This window comes from Toxorhynchites rutilus, chromosome 2 (genome assembly GCF_029784135.1).
Source record: "Toxorhynchites rutilus septentrionalis strain SRP chromosome 2, ASM2978413v1, whole genome shotgun sequence".
NCBI classification, from domain to species: Eukaryota; Metazoa; Arthropoda; class Insecta; order Diptera; family Culicidae; genus Toxorhynchites; species Toxorhynchites rutilus.
Window position 1 is genome coordinate 156866275 of NC_073745.1, and position 26840 is coordinate 156893114.

The window sequence follows — 26840 nt, forward strand, 5'->3', positions numbered from 1 at the left end:
TAAAAAAAACCATGATGATTTAATCGTACTGTTCGAATTGTAAAAAATGTTGTAAACTTAGCAATGTTATATAAGATAATTACCAATACCGAACACAATTATCAATTTTTCTCATCAGTATTATTTTAATATAAAGAAAACATATTTAAAATGGAAAAGGTAATTTTCTTTTCTAATTTTTACTTTCTGAGTGTTTATTCTACCCAATGCGAATTGTAATTGGACTAACAACACCTAATACTATGTGTAGAGCAATCACTTTTTCTAATATTTCTCCATTTTTTCAATTTTACTCGCCGTATAAACTTTCCTTGGGTGAAAATGACAACAAATAACAAAACAGACAGCTCAAACCAAACGACCCGTTCTCGAGCGGGAACACACCTTGGTTTTTATTTATGAAAATTGAAATAAATCGTTTTTCATATATCAAATCATTTTTGCTGCTACCATATACCATATACAATTTTACACTTACACTTGTTCTAAATTTTTCACAATGCACGATCGGTTACTGATATGAAATTTCACGAAGCAACCAACATTAAAGTTCCAAACTAAAATTTTATTTGCTAGAACTAGTCGTATCATTCACCCTACTACTTGCAATATAAAAATGCACCCGACTTCAATATATTTGCAATGTCGGTTTCCCCCAGGCAGCTTGGTTTTGATGTCTCTGTTAGCGACCCGCCGCATGTCGACCAATCAGAAGTGGGTATTTCCGTTAGGATAGGGGAAATTAGAAATTAGGGTTAGGAAATTTTTGCGTCATTCGATTTCGGTACTCCATAGCAATTTTTTATATTGAAGAAAATAATATATGTCATGCGACTAACTATCGAACAATTGAAAAATCTTAATTTAAATTGTTCGATAGTTAGTCTCATGACATATATTATTTTCTTCAATATAAAAAATTGCTATGAAGTACCGAAATCGATTGACGCAAAAAATTCATCAATCCATCATGAAATGACTGAGCAATAAGCGCTCAGAGCTAAAGTTGTCCACGTGGTATGTGGACAGCCCCTAATCGCCTCAAATTGAAAATTTTTGTAAACATCGATCTATATTTTTTTACATCGATTGCAAATTGTAAGATGCAAAATATAAAGGTGTGAACAAAACACAAAAAAAAATGTGACTCGATGGTCGATCAACGATAATTAATCTTTGGAACTAATTTTCAGTGGCGGGTACATTTGACAAACGGGTATCAAAACAAAAAAATACACATACATCACTATCATCGATTTTCCGCTACTAATGCTGAGACGTGAGAAGAAACAAACGAGGAACAGTCGCAGTTTCATTCAAGACATAGTTCATGATGGTCGTATGTTAGCGTAATACATTAGTGGCGAGAATGAAAAAATCAGTTTTTTTGTGAACAAGGATTGATGAAAAAGAATTTTTCTTGCTGACAGATATAGTTTTTCTGAATAATTTGCCGTATGAAGATTCCGCTCAAAAGTGGATTCAAGTGAAATAAAGACACTCCAGTTTCAAGAAAGTGACATACCCGTGAAGAAAGAAGAAAAAGATGAATCGAATGGTAAGATCTTGCGTTCTGTCATTTTCGATTCTGATCTTGTTTAATTATTAATTATCACCATTCGTCAATTGAATATTTTGAATGCAGTAATTTGTTAATTTATAATAAAAGTGCAGAAAAAAAACATTGGACATAACCAAAAAAAACAGACACATACACATATGGCGACATGGATTTGAAGTGTCAAATTAGAAGCACCTGTTCATCTGATAGTCACAGTCATCTTATTTTTAATTTGAGCAGTTGCCTATCAAATTTGTCGGTTCATTTTAAAGGGTGTGGTATCCTTGTATTGATTATGGCTATTGCCAGATAACTCCAGCTAAATAGAATTAGTTGAGCCAGACGATCTCACATGTATTCAGAAAGCTCCATTTCCACCCACCACACCGCACACACGTTGTATGTATACATAACAGAATCCCGCGGTGTCGGAGGAAGTGAATGAATATCACAAAAACACATGTTGTATTGGAAACAGTATTCAAATGTATCATCTAATCTAGATGTTTGATGTTTACTCAACAAATCAGCCTTTTTGGCTGATTAATTGAAATAATAGAATCAGGTCGGTAACATTTGAAGATATGCAAATGTTTTAGTTTTCTAAACAGATCTTCAGATGATGAATCTATGATATATAGATTTAACATAAATCACTATCAAAAACAGACTATAATCCACTTCATAACACGCAATGATAAACATCATTCCACTCTTCATTACATTCTTTGGTTTCGATGTGGATTGTATCCTTTAGGTATATGACCATCATTTATGTTATCCTTTATATGTTGAAATTTTTCCGTCATCTAATACACCTTTAAATATGCCTCCAAATCTGCTCCCACAGGCTACCAAAAAGATGGCATATACCTACGAAGACGATAGGGAAAATGACGACTCTTCCGGTTCCGATTTCGACGAAGATGAAGATCCAGATGAGATCGAAGTTCCAGGTAAGTGGAAGAATTTTATATTGTAGGAAGGATTAAGACTAGAAAGGTAGAACATTAATACAATATTACCTATAAGATACACCTTGTTACTCTCCTTTTCGTGCTTTTTGCTCGAACAAGTACTTAAGTACTCGTTCAGTGGAAGTTAATTTTGAGGTACCATTGGCAACACTGAAAAATTGCAAAGCATGTGTGCATTTCTCATATGTTCAGATCCATGCACATATTGGCATGCAGTATGAAGCCTTCACGTGTGCGATTCATCTTTTCGTAGAAATTCCCCGATTCGTTCGAGCGGGACAGCTGTTCCATTGTGTCACAGTCTCTATTCCTTGGCTGGCGCTTTGTTGCATAGAAAATCGAGGTCTAGCGATTCGAATGATTTTTGTTTGTGTTCCACGTTTGCTCTTGTACGGTGTTGTTGCACTCTGGCTCATCCTCACTTTCTATCGTTGACCAACTACTAACATTCTTCCTCGAACCAGTCCTTTCTAGTGTTCAGCTTCCGCAGAATAGCTCACAGAGTTGCGGATTCTGTGCCTTCCAATCGTCCAGTGATGCTGTGCCTCAGTAGTGGCCAGGGCTGTCTGCGATTGTAGCGCGTAGTTGGCAGAACCTTGAAAGGGACTATATCTACCGAGTGTTTATTTTTTGTGGTGATCTGATATCTTTGCAGGGAAAGAAGTCACTTCTCGCCGTCAGTCCCTGAAAGGCTGCGAAATCAATTACCGGTCTATATATTTTTTCACTTCCAATTTGAGCGTTCATGTTACCGATGACGAGTTTGAAATCACGCCACGAGCATGTTCTGTAGGCTTGCTTAAGCTGTGCGTAGTACTTTTCTCTCCTGTATTCAGTTCTTCCTTCGTGTGAGCAGTTGATGACGTTAAAGTTGGATCCCACGGGATCACGCGTCGTTGCATTCTATCCATCCCGATAAAGTCGGTGCCAAGCTCGTGTGCCACTGCTTTGATAGAAAGTTGTATCACATCTCTTGCTCGTTCTCATCTGTCTTCCCAGCAATATTCCTACTGTAGCGAACGCAGCCAACGCCGAGAGTATTACCCCTTGATTAGCGATTATATATATATAAAGGGGCTAATGAGCCTAAAATAAACAAAAGGGATAAAAATACTACAAACAACAAGGCAGCAACAATACAAAAGATATCTGAGTGCCAGTGTGTGCAATAAAATTGCTATCTATTGTATTTCGGCTCCGGTGACGCTAATACGAAAGTACCTTTTCATTTTTTAATACATTTTCAAGTGTATTCGAATTTATCGAACACCCTGTATAACCTGGGAGATTTAATAGATCTTCGACCGAAAGCTATGTCCGCCGATTTTCACACTCCCAAGAAGTAAATCGAGTAACACCAACGAATGTACAGAAAATTCTACAAGGTTAAATTCGCTGGCACACACTTTGTTGCTTTGGGTATAGGGGGGAGGATTCCCCGTTTGCGGAGATAAATTACAACCGACCAGCCGATAATATTAGTTAGAATCGAGGCCCCTATTCCAGTGACTATCGTCTTTATCTATCTGCCGGATCTTGCAGGATCCTGCAGGATCTTGGAGCTGCGATCGAAGCTACTTCAGGCAATCGAAGGCTTGGAGGTCCTCAAAATCATTTTGAGGGACTTCCACGCTCACCTCCGCAACTGATGAATGCAAACATCAGATGTTGGGAGCAATATCATCTCTTGGAGTGCTGCAGCTCTCAGTCCTTAACGACGGCACGAGCATTTTCTGTTGAGGGACCAGCAATACAGTCATCGATGTTTCGGCAGCTAGTTTCAATTTGGTGGGCAGGCTGAGATGGAACAAGGCAGACAATTTACACGATAATGATCATTATCCGATCTCCATCGCACTCAACGCTCCGTCACCATAAATAAGAACCAGTCCTCTATCGATCTTTCAGACAGGGTTAACACATTAAAGGGTATAGGAAACCCCATAACCCCATTTTACAAGTGGACTACACTACTCTCAGCGATCCGACAGACGCAGCAAACATGCTCAGAAAATATTCTGCGAGTTTGTCCTCAATCTTATTCGGCGACAGAGAGTTCTGTCGGTAGCTTCGTGGTCCCGTTGAGTCATCCAGATAAACCCTAAAACTTAAATTTCTCCTTCGATGAACTTTCCGTTTCCCTGCATTTCGCCAAAGGAAAGTCCCTTAGCCCTGATAGCGTAAGCTACTAGATGCTCAAACAGCTGTTTAACGACTTCCGGTCAAAGCACGGGCGCCCTGCGTTTTGGAGACATAGTATTGTAATATCCATATCCAAGATTGACCAGAGCAGCAACACCGTTGAAGACTACCGGTCAGTTTCCGTGAACTTCTGTACATCCAAGATCCTGGAGAGGATAGTGAACAGACGTCTAGTCATCTTTCTATATAAAAAAACAGAAGCAGAACAGTTTTTTTCTGAAGAAACAGAAAAACAAATTAGGTAATAGTTGAAGCCAACAGAAACCATCAGCACGTTGAGATGGTAGCCCTGGACCTGAAAGAGGCATATAATCGTACGTGGATCTTGTTAGTGCTGAAAACGCTGGCAGATTGTAGTGTAAACGACAACGCCTAGTTCAGACATCCATGGGTACCGGCGGTCAGGAAGTACCTATTGTAGGCTTTGTTTAGCAAAGTGGATTTCGGTACCCTGACCGGATTTCGCAGGTAACGAAGACGCCGACGGGTTTGCTGGAATTAGTCACACGGGATAATTGCTTACACGGGGAAGTGCCGCCCGACGATGTAAACATATGGATAATTCCTTTTGTACCTTTTGGGACGGAAGGTAGCTTGCAGAGAGGAGTCAATGTCTGTGGAAAGTAAAAGGTTCCATCACCAAGTTCGAAGATGTACGGGACGATCTGAGTGATGATCCGTTGAGAGTTCGAGCACTATTTCGTTACTTGAAAGATGCCGAACTATGTTTCAAAAAATGATAAATTAGCAATGGATCAACCACGAAGATCCTTATTCCTCCCTCTTTATAATAAAAGAAAATAATGCATATTCTCACGATTCCTCCCCACTGACCTGGTGTCATAACAGGATGGTCATCCTGGCCATCCAACCAATAACAAAAAAGTCCAATACGCCCTGAGAAACAACAAATGAAAAAAGAGTTTGGATTTTGAAAACGAAGGAAACAAAATATTTTAAATCTGTGTTTTTTTTTAAATTAAATTGCACTCGATTTTCATAAAAACTTTCTGAAATTTTATCTTACATCATTTCCGTTTCTACAGAGACAAACCAATTCAGCTGGCTGAAAGTCTAAAAAATTAACAAAAAAGTGAAACTTCCTTTATCGGTTTGACAACCCTGCTGTAAAAATTGGATGTGATTTGTTTTTGCGGAATGTCCCATGAAGATCAAAGTCATCATTACATTTGACAAACGCTAGCAAAATATGAATTAATTCTCTCAGATTTCTGTACAATTGCACATATAATCGATGTTAATTTATGCAAAATAGAAGCATCCTGGAATCAAGCATCAAAAGGCAATACGCAAGCGTCCGAAAAATAATAATTCATGCTGGAGACACTGTATCTAATCAACCCCTTTTCACCACCCACTTGAACATTCCACCCATCCCATTCGTCAGAGCATAAGACGATGAGTGAATGGATGGGCATTTAGAAGTGTTACTGTCTATTCTAGGAATCGCGTTCTGAGACCATCCCCGCTTATATACGCATCTGTGTAAATAGGGCTAAAATATGCCGCTATTGTATGTCGTACAATTTAATCGATATGATTCGCCTCCCCAGCAAGTTATCGCTCTAATATAATTCTCCTCGAAAACTCCTGTACATTGCTGATTACTATATGTTCGCGGAACTATGTTTGGTATACACTTCTACTTCTACCAAGAAGCGTGCAATCACGCTTTGGTGTCTTACAACAGTTCTGCTCTCACCGTTCCTATTGATTTAGAATGTCATATTTATAGATTTTTGTTGCGAAAATAATTTGCTTCAAATCATAGGATTACGATTTATGCGATTATGCGATAGACACTTTTCCAAGTCCACAATATTTATGTGGGAATTGTCTTCAAATCTATTCACTGACACTGACAGCTGATAGGAAGGCTGGGACAGAGAAAACAATCGAAATTGAGTTTCTAACAAATCATATTGTAAACAAACACAATCATGCAGTTTTTTTAAATAATTCAATTTCATTTTTTATAGGTGGCGGCAGAGATTTAGCTACAGTCGCGACTCTTACGAAATTTAAAGAAAATATCGCTTCTGTGCCTCCCGTTTCCGGTGGTGTAATGTCTGCAGCATCAAATGTATCATCAAAGTCGACTGGTAAGATTCCTAGCGGATTAGTCACAAAGACTGCCAATGCGGGACATTATCAGGTGATCAGGCAACCATCCCTTCTGAAACAGCCTGATTCAAACAACAGTGGTGAGTATTGTTATCGTTCATGAAAATTTTAGTATTGATACGACTAAAGATGAACTAAATTTAGTCGTTGACGACAAAAAGCAACACACATTTAAAATGTTTTGTATTTTATTACCCTTCCATGCGTACTCCTGGAACATTTATAATAATAAACACAATTATTCGAAAAAATCGTGCTTCTGTACAATTATGGATGAAATTTCGGTAAATGTAGTATATGGAAAGGGTGGTAGTAGTGGAATGAGTTCGTCTACAGCTGACGTTGGAAGTAGTTGCAGTAGCAGTAATAATTTGTCTGATTCCACTACTAACACTCTGGCAGGATCTTTAGCATCAATTGGGATGCTGCCGCCTGGGCCGACCAGCATTCTTGGAGGTCTGGGTAGTTATTATCCACCAGCCATTGTCACCTTATTGGCGCAAAGTAAGTCTAACATTTCATCCGGAATGCTTGGCTGGATGTGAATTATTTTATATTATTTGCCGTTGTTGCTGGTTCAATGTATCCCATGAATTTCAAAATCTTTATATCGTAATGCATCGAAATCTGAACATTTTTTTAATCATGATTCGAGTTCCGGACGCTTTAGTTTGAAATCCCGGACACATTTTGTCAGCAGCATTTCCTTGAGAAAAGATAGTTATTGATTTTTGTAAAGCCTATTATTTTATTGTTATTCTATTATAATATTAAAATCAATCATCAATAATAAACAAAAGTTATGCAATTTATTTTACGACTTATTTATAGTCGATAATAATCTTATCAGACTTATTAAATGAGGTAAAGTAAGTAACTAAATAACGGACAATGGAAATCATACAAACTGAAGCAAAATAGGCTCGAAATATTACTCCCCTTGATGTTCGAGTCTTCTAAAGTAATTTGAAGATTGTCCTGTCATCTTTCATGGGAGCGTAAAAATGGTGGGTAGAGTGGTAGAGTGTGTCGACAAAACTTAACTGTAGTGAAATACCATCTACAAACAATATGATTGGGAACCAATGGTAAATTACATTAACAATGAACTTATTGAGTGGAACCGAGATTATCCACCCAGAATCTGATCGACCAGCTCCCCAATCTTTCGAAAGGCCTCTGACAATACTGATCGTGATTCGCGATTTGTGAACGCGTTGCACTTTCATTCATATTGTGAATCCTTGTTTGGTCATCAAATATGTCCACAACGTCAGAAATGTTGAGATACACACCTACTGCTTGAAACCATGTGCGACTATCGTCTTCGTACACAACGCGCAGCTTGACCATGTTATTAGTAACTTTTTTGGAAAGTTTCAGGTTAGAGGCAAAGTTTAAAGCCTCTTAAAAACAAAAAAAGAAGTTGCATGTGTCTCTTAATAAAGCTATTAATCCGTCTTTAACTGAGATGATGGGTTTCGAGGAAATCCTACTTTCTGAGAATTTTTATGAAACTTTACACTCCACGATAATTTTTTCTTCTTCGTTGATAATAATGCTGTTGTATCTTTTTTTTGACGTGGGACCGCGTCTAACCGGAATATATAGAGGGTAAAATGAAAACCTAAACACAGAACATGCAGGCTAAAATGAAAGATTTCGAATGCTTATAACTCGAACATTTCTTACTGGATCGGAAAGATGTTTGCATCAATTGATAGGGAATATTTCTATGCATCTATCGCAACTAGCAAAATGTTATTTTTCATTAGATAAACAATTGAATAACTGTAAAATATTAGGCGTTATCTAAACGGCCTCGTTTTGATTGGCCCGATTTACGGTTTCCCTAACACAGCCATCAAAACCAAGCAGCGATGGGGAAATCGGCATTGCAAATACATGAAAGTAGGGGGACTTTTGTTCTCACCGAAAAATGTTCTCTAACACAGATTTCAAAACCAAGCAGCGATGGAGAAATCGGCATTGCAAACACATGAAATTAGGGGAAGCTTTTGTTCCCACCGAAATGTGTTCCCTAACAGAGATTTCTAAACCAAGGTGCCTGGAGGAAATCGGCATTTAAAATTCATGCAAGTCGGGGGTATTTTGTTCCGACTGAAATGTGTTTCCCTAACACAGACTTCAAAACGAAGGTTTCTGGAGAAATCGGCTCTGCAAATAAATGCAAACAACGAGTACTTTTGTCATTGCTTGCCTTTGTGCAGACTGGAATATGTCTGTCCTAGCACGATCTTCTAAACATAGGAACCTGGGAAAATCGTGTAGACATTAGAAGCGAATGAACTTTCCAGTTTCAAGCAAATTCGCGGATCGAGAAGTACGTACACTTGAGAGATGTAAAATTCAGAAAGAAATGTAAAATAAAAAATGGATGGGTTATATCTATGATATAACCGCAAAGTTGACGTGGGACTAGCTTAGCTTAGCAATCATTTGTTTGTATTGATTAAATTTTTGATTGAATGAAACAATTTCCGGATTCAATCGAATTCAATATATATTCTTTGTGAGTAAAGAGATTGAACAAATGCCATGTAAGGTCAATTCATGCATTGTGATAGATTATGTTCTTCGTTACAAATAAATTCAATGACAGTCCTTTTTCGTTTCATATGATGGCTAGGACAAAATATGTGAACGGAAGAATTATCAAACGATTATTTTATTTTACATTTCCATCTCAAGTTTGCATTTCTCAAGTGTACGTACTTCTCGAACCGCGAATTCGCTTGATTTGATGAACTTCAGGCACTCATTGCCAGAAAGTCAGTGAGCAGAAGATATGAAGGCATATCCTTCAATGCAATCTTGAATCCAAAGCGAACCAAAGCGTTGTGTTCGTACCCGTGTTTGTAATCCGTGTTAGGAAAACACTTTTCGGAGTGCAAAAAAAACATGCGGGTGCAAAAGTACCCCCGGCTTGCATGAAGCAACAACTTCAACTTATACTTTTTATATTATAAAGCCTTTGAACTTGAAGGTTCAATCGCCTCTAATGTTTACAAGATTTTCCCAGGTTCCTAAGTTCAGAAGACCATTTTAAGGAAACATATTCTAGACTGCACAAAGGCAAGCGAGTTCGATTGTACTCGCAGTTTGAATTTATTTGCAATGCCAATTTCCCCACGCTCCATGGATTTGAAGTCTGTGTTAGGGAAACACATTTCAGACGGAACAAAAATACCCGCGATTTTCATGTATTTGCAATGTCGATTTCTCCAACACTGCTTGGTTTTGAAGTCTGTGTTAGGGAACACATTTTGGTGAGAACAAAAATCCCCACACTTTCATGTATTTGCATTGCCGATTTCCCCAAGGCTGCTTGGTTATGATGGCTGTGTTGGGGAAACCGTAAATCGGGCCAATCAAAACGAGGCAGTTAGGGCGTTTAGATAACGCTTAACATTTTACAGTTTATCTAATGAAAAATAACATTTTATTAATTGCGATAGATGCGTAGAAATATTCCCTGTCAATTGATGCAAACATTTTTCCGATCCAGTAGGATACATTCGAGTTATAAGCATTCGGAATCTTTTATGTTTTCCCGCATGTTCTGTGTTTAGGTTTTCATTTTACTCCCCATATACTCCGGTTAGACGTAGTCCCACGTCAAAAATCGTTTAATAATTCTTCCGTACATATATTTTGTTCTAGGCATCATACCAAACGTGAGGGTCTGTCATTAAATTTACTTGTAACGAAGAACATAATCTATTACAATGCATAAATTGACCTTATATGGCATTATACAATCTTTTTACTCACAAAGCAATTATATTGATTTCAATTGAACTTGGAAACTGTTTCATTCAATCAAGAATTTAATCAATTCAAACGAATGGTTGCTAAGCTAAGGTAGTCCCACGTCAACCTTGCGGTTATATCATAGATATAACCCACCCATTTTTTGTGGAGAATCGCTGGTTGAGATGTACATTGATTCCCATGCATTCAACTGTGAGACTTTTCGTACATTTCTAATAATTTTTGCCTTCTCCCAATCTACGCAGTGGGCTTGAGTTAAAGCGTGTGCTGCCACACTTGATTCGTTGGCTCATTCATTATCCACCGCATTCTTGTGTTCACGTAGGCGGATTTTGAATTTCCGACGAGTTTGACCGATGTATACACTAGTAAAGTCTTTACAGGGAATCTGATAAATCCCTGATTTTTCATCCGGTGGAATTCTATCTTTCAGGTTGCACAAGAGGTCTTTCAGGGTGCTCTCACTTCTGTACACCCCATGAAATCCGTGTTTCCGGAGTGTAGACTGGACTGCGTTGGTTATTTTGGGATAGTACGGTAGGCTGATCCTTTTGTGTTGTTCCTTCTCAGGCTCTAATGTGGTGTTGTTTTTTCTCCGTTTCTTCTTCTTGTTTCCGAAGGATTTTCTCCACAAAACATCTCTCATACCCATTTAGCTCTGCAACATGGTAGATTCTATTTTTCTCCGTTATATAATCATCTCTCTCCATTGGGTATGTTGAGGAGACGATGCACCATGTAGTGGAAGGCTGCTTGTTTTTGTGCGCCGAAATGATTAGAGTCGGAAGTTATATATCTATCCGTAGACGTTGGTTCACGGTATATCCCAAACTTTAGCCGATTTTCTTCCTTCCGGATAATGTACAGCATAATGTACCGCCTTTTTCTCTTTAGACGGTAAACTTAATCGTCCTATGTCGGGAATTCAACAACTCCAACGTCTGGTTCAAGTAGCGTTCTTTCACAACTGCGAAGATGTCATCTATATAGCGTCTCCACATTCGAGGAAAGAATTTTTCTTTCGCCAACTCTGTTTCAAAATCTTTCATGAAAACCTCCGCCAAGAGTGGGCATAGCTTGCTACTCATACTGAGACCGAACGTTTGCTTGTAGAACTTCCCCCTGAACGATAAGAAGTTCTGATTCATACAGGTTTTGGTTACCAAAAGATATGCTTTGATCTGATTGGGTAGTACGCGTTTCCGTTCCAGATGTCTGCGCAAACTATTAGGCTGTCAAAAAAGTTCTGCGATATTTTTTTTTTGAATTTTCATTTGTTCATAAAATTAGTTACAATCATCTGTTTTAAGTTAAATATGCGCCGTTTTGTTCGATGACTTGTTCCCAACGAGATGCCAACTTCATAATACCCCTGTTATAGAAGCGCGCTTCCTTATTGGCAAAAAACTCGGATAGCCAATTTTCACAGGCCTCTTTTGTGGCTAACTTCTGACTACCTAGCTCGTTCGCCATGGACAAAAACAGGTGGTAGTCACTTGGTGCAAGGTCCGGACTATACGGCGGATGCAAAAGAACCTCCCATCCGAGCTCTCGGATCTTCTGGCGCGTCACCAAAGAAGTGGGTGGCCTGGCGTTGTCCTGGTGGAAGACAATGCGGCCTCTGTTTATCAAATATGGCCTCTTCTTCATGAGTGCTACCTTCAAGCGGTCCAGTTGTTGACAGTACAGGTCCGAATTGAGCGTTTGGCCATAGGGAAGCAGCTCATAATAGATTATTCCTTGACAATCCCACCAAACACACAGCAGAACCTTCCTGGCCGTTAATGAGGGCTTGGCCACCGTCTGAGCCGCTTCAGCGGGCTTCGACCACGACCGTTTGCGGTTCACGTTGTCCTAAGTGACCCACTTTTCAACGCCAGTCACCATCCGCTTCAGAAACGGGTCGATTTTGTTGCGATTCAGCAGCGATTCACATGCGTCGATACAGTCAAAGATGTTTTTTGTGTCAACGTGTGTGGCACCCATACATCGAGCTTCCTTGTGAATCCAAGCTTCTTCAAATGGTTAATAACGGTTTGATGACTTATCCCCAGCTCTTGGCCGATGCTACGGCTGCTACTATGCCGGTCTTTCTCGGCTAATTCAGCGATTTTGTCGCAATTTTCGACGACAGGCCTTCCGGAGCGTGGCGCATCTTCGACGACCTCTACACCAGAACGAAAACGTTGAAACCATCGTTGTGCGGTGGAAATGGAAACTGTATCGGGTCCATAAACTGCACAAATTTTATTGGCAGCTTGAGATGCATTTTTGCCTTTGTCATAGTAGTACTGTAAAATATGTCGGATTTTCTCTTTATTTTGCTCCATATTTGCGACACTATAACTCACGAACGACTTAACCAAACAAAACACTGTCAAGGACTATATTATAGCGCGCAAAAATACCTTTCCAACAAGCTATAGTATGACTCGATACAATGAATACAACTAGAACTACGCGCTTACAACGACACCTCGCGGAAATACCGCAGGACTTTTTTGACAGCCTAATGAAAAAAATTTTTTTTTGTACCGCGCAACACTGAAAAAAATCTGCAAAAAATCACACATATCTAGAAAACCCGTATGAACACATTTAAATATGAATTAGAGTAGAACTGAATCTCTAAATAAAAAAAATTCAAAATTTCAATATTTTTTAGTACTTCAATTTTTGATGAATTTTTTTTTTGATAATTTTTCTTGACACCGTAATAAGATGTAGATTCATTTTTTTTTTCAAATTTTTATCTCGAAGCTTTTGAGGATGGGGTGAATTAAACGAAAGAGTACGCTTTTCACTATAGATCCTATGTTAAACCACATAGGGGTTCAAAAAACCGCCAAAATTTCTTATTTAATATCCTATACAATATTTGCCATACAGCTGGTGATTTGGTTTGAGGGCACTTTGACCCCCTTACCCAGCCAGGCCCTTTATCAATATACTGATCAAACCATTTTTATTCAACATGTTTATTTTAAAAGTTATATTTAATGTAACTTTTTTATTATAAATATCTGTTTATATATATATATATATATATATATATATATATATATATATATATATATATATATATATATATATATATATAATGGAGTGATGTCTGTCTGTCTTTCTATCTTTCTGATTCTTATGGACATGGAAACTACTGAACCGATTGGCGCAAAAATTTGTATGTAAGAGTTTTAGGGGCCGGGGAAGATTCTTATGACAGTTCGAGGCCCCTCCCCATCTGTAAGGTGGACCTGCCATACAAATAAAACACAAATTTCTGCATAACAGATACTTCTCCCTCCTCTCAAAGGGTGGGACAATTAAACATTTTTAGAAAACTCTGAAGCAAAATGGGAAAATACAATTCCCATATGTTCTACAATTACATAGTGACAAGTGTTGTTTGTCCATTTGATGCTTGCGCTAACGAAATTGATCTTTGTTTGAAAGTGGAAATGAATTTTAATGTAGTCAAACGCATTCCTATATTTTCTTCTATCTATATAAATAAAATGGAATGATAGGAGTCAAACTCGAGGAAGGAATTGTCCGATTTAGAGTTGTCTTGATTCTATCATATTTTCTGTATCAAACATTTATTCCATGTAACGGAAAAAACATGTTATTTGCAAGTGGTTTAAAACATCATGAACGAGAATTGTGTCTGAAAATAATCTGATATTATAATGACGAGTTTTGGTAGAAGTAATAGGAATTTTATAGTAGAAGAATTTCAAAGGGTCTATTAGAAGATCAATCAATGAACAATTCTGCGATTCGACCCATGAACAGCGCTTAGTAAAAAACGTGGATGTGATAACGAAAAATAAATTTTGGGCGGGACGAAGTTTGCCGGGTCAGCTAGTTGAATAAAATAATAAAGTGTTCGAATTGAAGAGCCTTCCGGATTCTGAAGCATTACGGTATCAGCCAAGACAATAGTTGTTTAGGTTGGGAAATCGTAATTTTCAACGTTATGCAAGTAATTGTAGAATCTGCTTGAACCATATATTTTTTAATTCTATAAGGCTTCCAGTACAGCGGCATTGTTTTATCTGCGTATTTTTTGAATGGTATTAGCCTAGAAGTCAAAGGAAGAAATTGAACAATCGGTCATTTCTGTCGCATCCTTGTCTCAGTGCGAATGTATGCGATCGATTAACTTGGCGCTTTGGAATGCATTTCGCCCCATTCCCTCTTGATAATTTCGAGTAACATTTGATTTTCCCCCGTCCCTTCGCTTATTCACGTTCAAATGGTAATATAACATCAATTCATTATGGTTGCATATCTGAAAAAGCATGCTGTAAACATGAAGCTATATACCTTGACATACATACATGTGCAGCACATTAAATACGTGAACAATGTTTGTCAAGAGATACCGACCGCTAGTTTCGTCATACCAGATACACACAGCTACTCCTTCCTGGCTCCTTTTATGTAGCTATATCCTCTCGTCGTCATTTATTGTTTCGTGGATGCTAATTAGCAATAGCCAACGTCTTGCAATTGAATTATCGTCATGCTTCCGATGTGACTATGACCGTTTCCAATCAAATTCAACGTTAGTTAGGTTATTAATGGTATGCATGCGTGTTGTATTTTCAATTTCATTTGAATGATATTTTGTCAAACATTTTATGATTTGCTTATTTATCTTGCAGAAATAATTTTAGCAGAGCATTTTACATATCACTTTTGTTATATGGTATTTTTGTAGCTTGTTTTAACCCTTTTACAGTGGGAATGGCAGCATCATATGGATTCGTTGGTAATTCGTCAAAAAACACCGCAAACCAAATGTCGAGTAATCAAATGCTCGATCATTTGAAAGCATTGGTAACCGCTAATCCACATTACTTAACCAGCGGTATACCGACAAATTTGCTATCCCAAATTTTGATGGCCGATCCAGGCAAAATACAGCAGCCATCCTTTTCTTATGTAAGTGTTACTTCTATTAATCGCACAATTTATCATATGGTATTATGATATCAGATTTTTCTACATTTTTAGGCTAATCAAGTAGCTGAGGATGAAGAAGCCGAAGAAGAGGAAATGGGTGTTGCTGAAACGTACGCAGAGTACTGGCCATCAAAGCGTAAGAAAGTCTTCTGATAATAGTTCAACAGTACAATGATGCAAATTCTTTTTTGTAGTGAAAATTGGCAAAAAACATCCAGATCAAGTAGTAGAAACTGCCTCCTTGTCTTCAGTAGAACCATCCGATGTGTACTACAAACTATCTCTCCCACTGGAGACAATCAATGGAGGTTTGTTGAGTGCACTTCAACTGGAATCTATCACATACGCTAGCCAGGCTCATGATCATTTGCTGCCAGATGGAACTCGAGCCGGTTTTCTCGTTGGTGATGGCGCTGGTGTTGGTAAAGGCAGAACTATAGCTGGTATAATTTTTGAAAATTATCTCAAAGGCCGCAAGAAAGCGATCTGGATATCCGTTTCGAACGATCTAAGATATGATGCCGAGCGGGACCTTCGAGACATTGGTGCTAGTAAAATAGAAGTTCACCCACTGAATAAAGTATGTTATTTATCTAATTACCCTACAAGTTACAGATAAAATTATTGTTGCTTTCGTTTCATATTTATTTAGTTCAAATATGCCAAAATCAATTCATCGTTGAACAACAACACAAAGAAAGGCGTAATTTTTGGAACGTATTCAGCATTGATCGGGGAGTCGCAGAGCACTGGGGGAAAATATAAGACCCGACTCAAGCAGTTGTTGAATTGGTGCGGTGAAGATTTCGACGGAGTAATTGTCTTTGATGAGTGTCATAAAGCGAAGAATCTGTGTCCAACGGGTTCAAGCAAACCTACCAAGACTGGGCTTACCGCATTGGAGCTGCAAAATAAATTACCTAAAGCCCGGGTTGTGTACGCTTCAGCCACTGGTGCTTCGGAACCTCGAAATATGGCGTACATGGTGCGGTTGGGTATTTGGGGACGGGGAACGCCGTTTCCTGGATTTATGGATTTCATTACTGCAGTGGAAAGAAGGTAATATATTAATTTCTCAATAATATTCTTTTTTTAACAAAAATCGCAATTCACAGAGGCGTTGGTGCTATGGAAATCGTTGCAATGGATATGAAATTGCGTGGTATGTACATTGCTCGTCAGTTAAGCTTCTACGGAGTAACGTTCAAGATCGAGGAAGTACCACTAACGAGCGAATTCAGGCAGATTTACGATGAGTCGGTTGAATTGGTAATTACGCGCTTATTTAACGTGGTAAATTATTAATCTCTTGTTTTCTGTTTCCCCGCATTTAGTGGGTATTAGCAATGCAAAAGTTTACTGAAGCCGCTGAACTTATCGACGCAGAGAATCGCATGAAAAAAACCATGTGGGGACAATTCTGGTCCGCGCATCAACGTTTTTTCAAGTACCTATGTATTGCATCGAAGGTTAATCATGCCGTTAAAATAGCTAGGGAAGCAATCAAATATGGCAAGTGTGTTGTAATTGGTTTGCAATCCACCGGAGAAGCTAGAACACTAGAACAATTAGACCGAGACGACGGTGAATTGAGCGACTTTGTGTCCACTGCGAAGTAAGTACACAAATGACGAATTTCATTCCATCTCAGCTCGACTAGCCATTGACAGACCCATCTCAGATTACAGTGCGTGTAAAAATATTGACCATTTATGCAACTTTGCATTCTTCAAAAAGTTAAAAAAAAATAGACGACTTTGAAAAGCGTCCAAGTTTTTATTTCCTTTAATTTTTACACAAAATTCTAACTCAATAACTGTAAGACCTAACAAATTTCGGCCAAAAAATTAAATGTAGGAATTTATTAAATTTTCATTTGAAAACTCCGGCTAACTTCGTCCTGCCTAAAATTAATGTTTTGATATGATATCTTTCGAACATTCACGTTTTCTTACAAAGCGAACGATGATGGATTAAATCGCAGAACTCTCCATTAATTGATGAAATACTACAAAAACTCGTCATAATATAAATTTATCTTCAGACACAATTTTCGCTCATGATTCTTGATTCACTTGCAAATAATATGTTTCTCCGTTACATGGAAGACATGTTTGATACAGAAAAGTAAATTTTCATTCATAATTTTTCAAAGCGCGTTATTCCACGGAACACGAAGCTTAATTCCACAAACGCGAAAATCCAATTAAACTAACAACAATGCCATTGTAGAACATATGGGAATTAACTTTTTTCGAACTTTCAAATCTCAAATTTCAAAAATTTCAATTTTTGGTTTTTGCCATAACATTGATCTACAGACAGAGACGAATACAACAAAGTAAAGACAACTCAAATCGTTTCCTTTCTTGGGGTTTGCGCTTACCAACACATTTGGCCTTCCATTTTCATTTGTGCATTTGTATAGATCAAACAAATTTTAGAAAAAAATCGCTGGAAAAAATATTTAAAAATTAAATAAGAGCTGAAAAGTTGCACGTGAAATACGCATGGCTACTCATCCGGGTAATGGAGCTCTACATGGTTCGAAAACTACTATGGTTCGTGGCAAATCTTATGAATACGCATTTCATTGGGCTTCTCAATCGGTTCGCGAAATGCTTTTCTTAAGTTTTTTCCTAGCCAGCGTATTCGCTAGGAGTGAAGATTTTTCTACCACGACTGTTTTTTAAACTTATAATCGTTCTACCAGCTATACCAGGGGTGTGACCAGATAACAACATGGCATCTGTAATGTGCTTGATTATGAAATATGTGATAGGGAATGAGCTGATGACCACGCTGTAAATTTCCAATCACATACTTAATTGCGGTGGCACAATATTTGCATACGTTAGGATATCATCAGGTGCGAGTTGCGAGTTCTCTTGTACTTGTATACGAGTTTAGCAACATCAACGCCAATGCAAAAGTCCTCATACAGCAATACCGCCGACAACACCGAAGTAACGATCCAGCAATGGCAACACCAAAGTTATTTTCAGAATTACCAAAATTTACATAACAATATATTTTACACCCAGTTTTTTTTACGCGGGGGATACGTACCTCGTAAAAAAACCGCGTTAATTGGAAAATCCGCATAAAAAAACCGCGTTAATTGGGAAATTCGCGAGAAAAACACGTTAATTGGAAAATCAGCGTAAAAAACCTGGGTGTAATTGATAGCCCTTGGTGTAGTCCTATGTCTCTTTGGTTATGTCCAAAATCCACTTTTCAGACACAAAAACGACCGAGTGCCAAGAAGTTAATTTTTGCAAAAAAAAAATCGAGATAACAGTGAATCTCGACGTTTCATGTAATTTTAGGATATTTGACAACCATTTTTTTTAAACTTCGATTTCATGGGGGAGTATACTTGGGTGATTTTTCGGTTTTCTAAAAACTCAAATTTTGATGTCTGCGACACTAGTAAATGAAGTCCGATTGAGATAATATTTTGTCAAGGGTATTTTATCGTGCAAATCCACATTTTGCAGGAAGTGCCGTATGAAAAATCAAGATGACCACTTTCACTGACACCCTGATCCATACGTTTTTCCGCGTATTCTGAAAAAAAAACGAGTAAGTCCCACAAAGGTGATTTTTGACAAAAAAAAATTTTTAGATTGCAGAAAATCTGAGCGTTTCATGCAATTTGAAGACATTTGGCATCAACAAATTTCTTTTGAAACCCCCGATCTCATGTGCCCATTTCGGCTTCGGCAAGTAACATCGAAACTATCGGAAGAATACAGTTTAAGCTTCTGAGAAAAATTACTAGTGCCTCGTTGTACATACGTAATACTGTCATACATCGAGACTTAGGGATAGCGACGGTTGATGAACTGTATAAAACAAGGAGGAAATATGCGGAAAAGCTGAATAATCCGACATATCTGACATTTTAAACGTCGTCAAATGTTATTGTTATGTTCCAACCAGAGCTCGGCATAATCATAGTCAACTGACTATCTGACTGACCATATCCGTATTCAGTTGGAAATGACTTTTGGCTTCTTCACACAGTTTCTCCGTCAAAATGTCTGAACAGTCAGTCGGGCGTATAGTCGCTTTCCCCCTTTACGACTCGACTATCTCATTTCATTCTTCCCAGTCAAATTGTCTTCATTGGATTTTGAAGTGACTTCTCCAAAAACGAATTCGTTTCTCTATTTACTAATATTAGTGCGAGGGCCTTTATAGCATACCTGATAACTGTCCAAGTTCGTTGGTTTGAGTTCACGATGGGTAGAATATATGGGAATTATCCGCCCATTAAAAATAAGATTGCATACGCGGGTAACAATTTCGTTCCTAGGGGGGTAGAAATGTTCTAGTTCTAGTCGAAGCGAATCTTCTGAGAGTAGAGTCGGTCTTCATTTTTTTACCTTCGAAGATTTCAGGCCCTGGCTCCAACACACATGATATTAGGTTAAAAGTAATCCATTATTTTTGCGTGAAATTCAAAACTTTTTTTAATATGCTTCGGATTGTCCGATTCGGGTCAAATATGCACCGTTTTGTTGTAAAATTTTTTATCATTCCGAAGATTGCATTATAATGCCTCTCTCATAGAAGTATTGGTCCTTATTGGCGAAAAACTCTAGCAATAGATTTTTAAAATCTTCTCTTGATCCCAATTTCTTAAGAAATTTTGCAATACGATAAAAAGGTGGCAATCGCTTGGTGCCAGGTTCGGATTATATGGTGGGTGCATTAAAACATCCCAATCAAGCTCCATTTTCCTCCAAAATATTCTTACGTGATTCTCGCAGCAGGAATTTTCTTTCCAATGGCAACTTATAATAACTTATCCGATAAGGCTGTTTCATTTTAAACTCAATTTTTAGCTCTTCATCTTCATCAACTTGATGTAGTTCCAAAACTTATGAAGCATTCGCACCCTCGGCAGTCTAAAACGAGATTTCATCATTGTAGAAATATGTGTTTGGATCAAAACAATGTTGACTATTCCATCGTCGATCAGGGCCTCAAACTCCACCTCCTAGTCGTGTACGGCATTTTCCAGGTCAATCAATTTCTGTAGAATCAGAAGTATACGTTCTTTTACAACCGACAACGGGATATCAGCATTCTCCATGACTTGACAATGAAATCAGCCAGTACCTTGTAGCATGTCTCGGCTACCCAAAATATAGCATCCCTAATGTTGAATCGCTTAACCATGTCATCGAACTCTCCTTGGCATCCATGAAGCTCACGCATAGGTTTTGCTTGTAGTTGGACTTGAACATTTGAATAATATTGATCCATGAGCTGTAACAAGTCGATGATTTTTTTTTTTAGATTTTCAAAACATCCCTCCCCATCGGGCGCCAGACAATTTCTGACTACGACACTGCAATACACAAATAAATCAGTGCAAATCATGGTTATTTTACATTAACCGAGAGATCTTCTTGTAAATTATTATCCGGAGTGAAAAAAATCAACATTCCAGATAATCGAATCCGACCTGTATAATGCAAACCATGTTGAACTCAAACATCGCTACATGTATACGTGATACCTGAGAAAGAGAAACGGATTCATTTTGGGTAGAATCAATATGCATTGGAGTCCATTTGACGGGGAAGAATGAAATGAGATAGTCGAGTCGTAGAGTGATATAGCAACTAAACGCCCGAATGACTGTTGAGTCATGTTGACGGAGAAACTGCTGGAAAAGCCAAAACTCATTTTCAATCGAATACGAAAGCGAATTTCTTCATAGTCCGCTCACTATCCTCAGTTGAATATGATTTTGCCGAGGTCTGCTCACAACTGAATGATAAAAACAAAAAACAGCAATAGATTTTTTTAAGTGTGAAATCTTACTTTTTTACAACGAACCTAAATTTAAAATCGTATGATCGATATTACGCCATATATAGATCATTAAAGCCAGTTACCGAGAAAACAATGAATTACTTTTCCCCAACCTGATATTAAATTTTGACTATAAGATATGATAAGTAATGTCATAAAATTTTACGTTAAAACTTCATGCTTAACCAAATATTGCTAATCAGTGGCGTCGACAGGGGAGGGTGCGGGCGCCCCCGGATGCACGATTTGAGGGGTGCAGAATGAACCGAATTTATATGAATAAATTGGATAAATATAATTTCTGACGGGGGTGGGGGTGCAAATCGACTCTTCCGCCCGGGTACGTCGCAGACTCTTGCCTGGGTGCAAATGTTCCTACTTTTCTGGCGAAAGGGGGGGGGGGGGGGGTTGCAAATCAACTCTTTCGCCCCGGGTGCAAACGCTTCACTTGACGCCACTGTAGCTAATTCCACATCACTAAAGATTCAATGAACAATTGCATGAAGAAAAATTTCGACGAATACACTATATCGACTGACTTTAAACAAAATTAACATTAGTAATAATTTGACAAAGAAAACAAGAAAAAGTTGTTAGAAAAACTCTTTCACTGTAGAACTGTCCATCTTCCGATGTATTGAAGATTTGCTGGTTACTGTATGGGCTATTCAAAAAAGGTTTTAAAGAATTAAAAAAAGATGTTTTTAAAGAAAATGAATTTCATTTTTTTTCATTTGTTTGATATTTTACAGTGAAAATTTCAACAATTTACTACGTTTCACTCTTTTGTAAATCGTTCTTGAATTGCTGAAGTTTGGCGGAACAAAGTTGTGAATAAGATCCAATCTCTCCATGAAATGTAGCATCATTGTGAATAAATAAAAAAATATACAAAAAAGTTTTTGAGGTAGAAAATTTTGGAAAAAAATAGGAAAAAGAGTCGTCTAAATTTTTTGGAGATTTCAAATATGCAAAGTTGGTTAAATAGCTAATGTTTTTCCACCCACAAAGTTTTATTGCAATCTGAGACGATACTGTCAACTCCTAACACGAGTTGTCATGAAATTCGTCAAATTCTACTCATAAAATGTACACGACAATAACTTGTTTTTTTCTTTATCCACAGAGGCGTCTTCCAATCACTGGTAGAAAAACATTTTCCCGCTCCTGATCGAAGCCGTATAAATCGACTGCTCGGCTTGGAGCCACCAAAGAAAACACAGTTGGAATGTTTACTGGAAGAGATAAACTCAAAACCATCGGCAAGCAACGCTTTCAAACGCAAAAATCAAACCGCTCGGAACGATTCGAAGCCGAAGAAAGTTAGACAAAATTCATCTGATGACTGCAATAGTGATTCCGAAGGTGATTTCAAGGCGTCTGACAGTGATCGGGAAGAAAATAGTCATGACTCGGGCAGCGAGCGAAGCAGTGACTATAATCCGTTCTATTCTGGTTCAGATAGTGATGATGATCCGTGGGTAGGAAAAACGAGTAAACCCAAACCGAAGAAATCCAAGCTCCAGACAAAAAGGAAACCAGTCTCGACTCAGGATAAAATACAAGCTCATCTCTCGAAGAAACAGAACGATACGAAACCTGTAACGCTCCGTGCTAGTAATGGCGTCTCTATTCAAATTGGTCCTCCGCCTAAAGATGCCATAGAGAACGCCTGTCAGATGAAGGATGAGTTGTTGGCAAAGATTGAAAGGTTGGGAGAACAGTTGCCGGCTAACACATTGGATCAGCTGATTGATGAGCTGGGCGGACCTGAAAATGTTGCCGAGATGACTGGACGAAAAGGACGGGTTGTTCAAAATGAAGATGGCACTATTCAGTATGAGTCACGATCCGAACAAGATACTCCTCTAGAAACACTTAATATTACAGAGAAGAAACGTTTTATGGACGGTGAGAAAGACGTTGCAATTATATCGGAGGCGGCATCCAGTGGTATCTCGCTCCAAAGTGATCGACGTGTTCGTAACCAACGACGACGAGTACACATTACTCTTGAGTTGCCTTGGTCAGCAGATCGAGCCGTGCAGCAATTTGGTCGTACGCATCGATCTAATCAAGTGAACGCCCCAGAATATGTGTTTCTGATATCCGATCTCGCTGGAGAACGACGATTCGCTTCCACTGTTGCCAGAAGACTCGAATCGCTCGGTGCTTTAACGCATGGTGACCGACGCGCGACTGAAACTCGTGATTTGTCACAGTTCAATATTGATAATAAGTATGGCCGAACTGCTCTTGAGTCGATTATGAAAACAATAATGGGCTATGAGCAGCCGCTCATCCCACCACCCAGCGATTACAAGGGCGATTTCTTTAAAGATATTGCCGGAGCACTGGTAGGCGTTGGCCTGATTGTAAACAGCGAACAAACGCCGGGAGTGCTGAGTCTAGATAAGGATTATAATAATATCTCAAAATTCCTCAATAGAATATTAGGTATGCCGGTCGAGCTGCAGAACAGATTATTCAAATATTTCACTGATACATTGGCGGCCATCATTGAGCAAGCGAAGAAACGTGGAAGGTTTGACCTAGGAATATTGGGTAAATATTCTGTTTAATTTTTTTCCTTGAGGGTATATTTCAATCAATTACTTTGTTGTTTCAGATTTGGGAGCGGCAGGTGAAAATGTGACACGTATTAAAATTACCAAATTTATCAGAAAACATGCAACGGGTGTGGCCCCCACCGAGTTACATACGGTTCAAGTGGAAAGAGGAATGATATGGCAGGAAGCTATTGACAAGTAATTTTCATTTTCAATATAGGGTAAATGATCTTGGTTTGTCCGTTTTAGGGCATTTTTGCGCAACTAGTAAATGCAAATCGATTTTTCTCTATGAAAATCACATATAATCGATACGAGTTTGGGTTTGTTGGAAAGCCCCAAGTCTCTAGTTGCTAATACTACCATAAGGCTTTGAAATTATTTAAATTTTTATGTTTTTTAACGATTTTCCTCAAAGAGAAATTTTGATCATGATTTGACCACCTCTAATCATGGTTTGTCCAAAAAATGAACATGGTTTGTCGGGTTTTAGAAATCACCATCTTTGCATGAACAAAAACGAATTTTCAAATAGATGTTGCCTTTATCATTGTTCAAGTTTACTGTCATCATATTGATCCATTCATAATTTAGACTTTCTTCAGAATGTTGCCTTTTCTATTGCATTTTAAAAGTGTCACTTCAGCACACTCACCGTAGAGAAACTTTATTTCTGCTATGCGCGAAGAACACAATAAACAAACTGCAGCGCGTCAAGCGGTTGCAATAGAAATCATGTGGACAAAACAACATTAGTGAATTGGACAACTCATAATCAGAATTGAGGTCATCGAAATGCGTTAATTTAATGGTTTAGCTATGCAGTAATTCCAAATGAAATCGTCCTAAAAATGCAGATTTTAAAAACATGTATTTTTGATTCCAATGAAAGTGTGTATTCCGTTTGGGTTGGAGGAAATATGAGTTTTTCACAGCAATTGGGAATTTTTTGATTAAAGCGTAACTTTTGAAAAGGGCGTATCGATTTTAGTAAGAGAAATCTTTGATAATTTATATCTCAAAAACTATGAGTCGTACCGAAATAGTGTCTTAGAAAGAGTTATAGAGTATTGATGGTTGAATATGAAAAAAATGTACACTGAGAAAAAATTAGTACTCTTTTATTTACAAAATACAATTTAATTTGCGATATAAAAAAAATATGTATTTTTTTATGTTTTTTCATATAAAATAGAAGTCATGTAGAATATTTAAAAAATGAGCCCAAGATGGTAAAACTATTTTTGACGAAATTTGTGGAACATCGATTTTTTTGGAATTTTCGAAACTTCGAGTTTTTGTATGTTAGCAGTCATTTTTAATCACAAATTATGAATCCTGATGTTATTTAAAACAAAAAAGGTTATTATCAGTCTCCTTCTAAATGTAGCCATTCTCGAGATATTTAAAAAAATATTTGTAATTTATTGTCTTTTAATAGTAAATAGGCCCTTTAAATATGTTTGTCGTGTTATACCATCATGTTCATGAGATTTTATGAATTCGCTTATAATTTCCAACAACTTTTCCAAATACATCGTAATGGTAAATACATATGTTTAGGAGTTACGTTACGAAACATTCGAAGACATGTGGTTCAATACAAAACGTAGCGAAACTAAAAAATCTTTTTTATCATAATACAAACTTCAAACAATCAAAAAAATCGTTGGAAATTATAAGAAAATTCATAAAATTTCATGAACATGACGGTATAACACGACAAACATATTAAAAGAGATTATTTACTATAAAAAAGATATCGCTGAACTAATCATGGTGAACATACTAGTGTGTTTAGTGCTGTGATTATTAAAAAAAAATTACGTGTGAAATATTGTTTTGGTGCGGCGAAAGATTACTTCATTCGCATGCCCATTGTGCATTAATATCAGGCTAAGTAGAGGAACGGCTGCAACAACAGCTGATTCTTGTTTATTTATATTTTTCTCGATCGCCCCAGCGTGCTACTTTTCTTGTATAGCAGCTGTGGCGATTCAATTGTTTTTACTTCTCTTCACTGTATGGTGTTTGTTGTGTCTAATAGCGTCCGCTTTAATTTGTATTGGGGGAATTGGCAATGGAATGTTCTGTGTGTAAACTGGGGATAGTGGTGAGTGATCTGCCGGTTTGCTGTATAGGTAAGTGTAGCGGTGTATTCCACTACCGCTGTACTCCTCTGACTAAAGCAACGGCAAAGCTTATCACGGAGAATGTGAATGTTTTTTTTAAATGCAATGACTGTTTATCAGACCAGGGTTGTGGTGAGCAGAGTGATATTATCTCGGATGTGCGTAAGATAGAGAAAGAGGTGATGAAATTATCTTCACTCTCTGACTCGCTTACAGGCATGCGAGATCAGATCACTGCAAAGATAGACAGTGCGTTAAAGTGCGGTATGGAAGAATTGAGACAAGATGTAAATGGGTCTCTTGATAAATTAATACGTGAGAAATTGGATTCAATGACAAGTTCAGTTTTATCAATTAATGCGCAAAATAAATTTGCTGCAATGAATAATGATTCGCTTGGTGAACCTGGTACAATTCTTACAGAATTGAACCAGAATAATCCGAAACGGAAGAAACGTAAATGTCATAATAATGATGATGATAATGTTCTTCAAAATAAGATAAGTTTCGCGGATGTTGTAAGAAGTTCTAACATTGTTAATGAAAATAAGACAACGGATATTAGTGTCAAGCAAAAGAATCGTAAGGCTCATCCAGTCATTGTTATAAAACCTAAAGAATCCAAACAAGCTTGCGAGGATACTCGAAAGCATTT

At 37.8% G+C, this 26840-nt stretch overlaps 1 protein-coding gene across 3 annotated transcripts in view; it reads left to right on the forward strand.

Moving 5' to 3' along the window:
- The first annotated feature begins 1286 nt into the window (after positions 1–1286).
- LOC129771573 (protein strawberry notch) overlaps positions 1287–26840 on the forward strand; it is a 31594-nt gene continuing 6040 nt past the window's right edge. The window contains exons 1-12 of one of the 3 annotated variants that reach the window (XM_055775338.1): positions 1287–1558; positions 2412–2517; positions 6741–6965; positions 7180–7389; positions 15428–15630; positions 15703–15787; positions 15846–16231; positions 16304–16710; positions 16767–16920; positions 16986–17266; positions 22610–24048; positions 24113–24251. In XM_055775338.1, coding sequence (XP_055631313.1) covers positions 1547–1558; positions 2412–2517; positions 6741–6965; positions 7180–7389; positions 15428–15630; positions 15703–15787; positions 15846–16231; positions 16304–16710; positions 16767–16920; positions 16986–17266; positions 22610–24048; positions 24113–24251 — 3647 coding nt within the window. In that variant the 5' untranslated portion in view covers positions 1287–1546. Of the gene's footprint in view, positions 1559–2411; positions 2518–6740; positions 6966–7179; positions 7390–15406; positions 15631–15702; positions 15788–15845; positions 16232–16303; positions 16711–16766; positions 16921–16985; positions 17267–22609; positions 24049–24112; positions 24252–26840 lie in introns of all 3 variants that reach the window. The other 2 variants (XM_055775341.1, XM_055775342.1) reach the window with 2 other exon arrangements.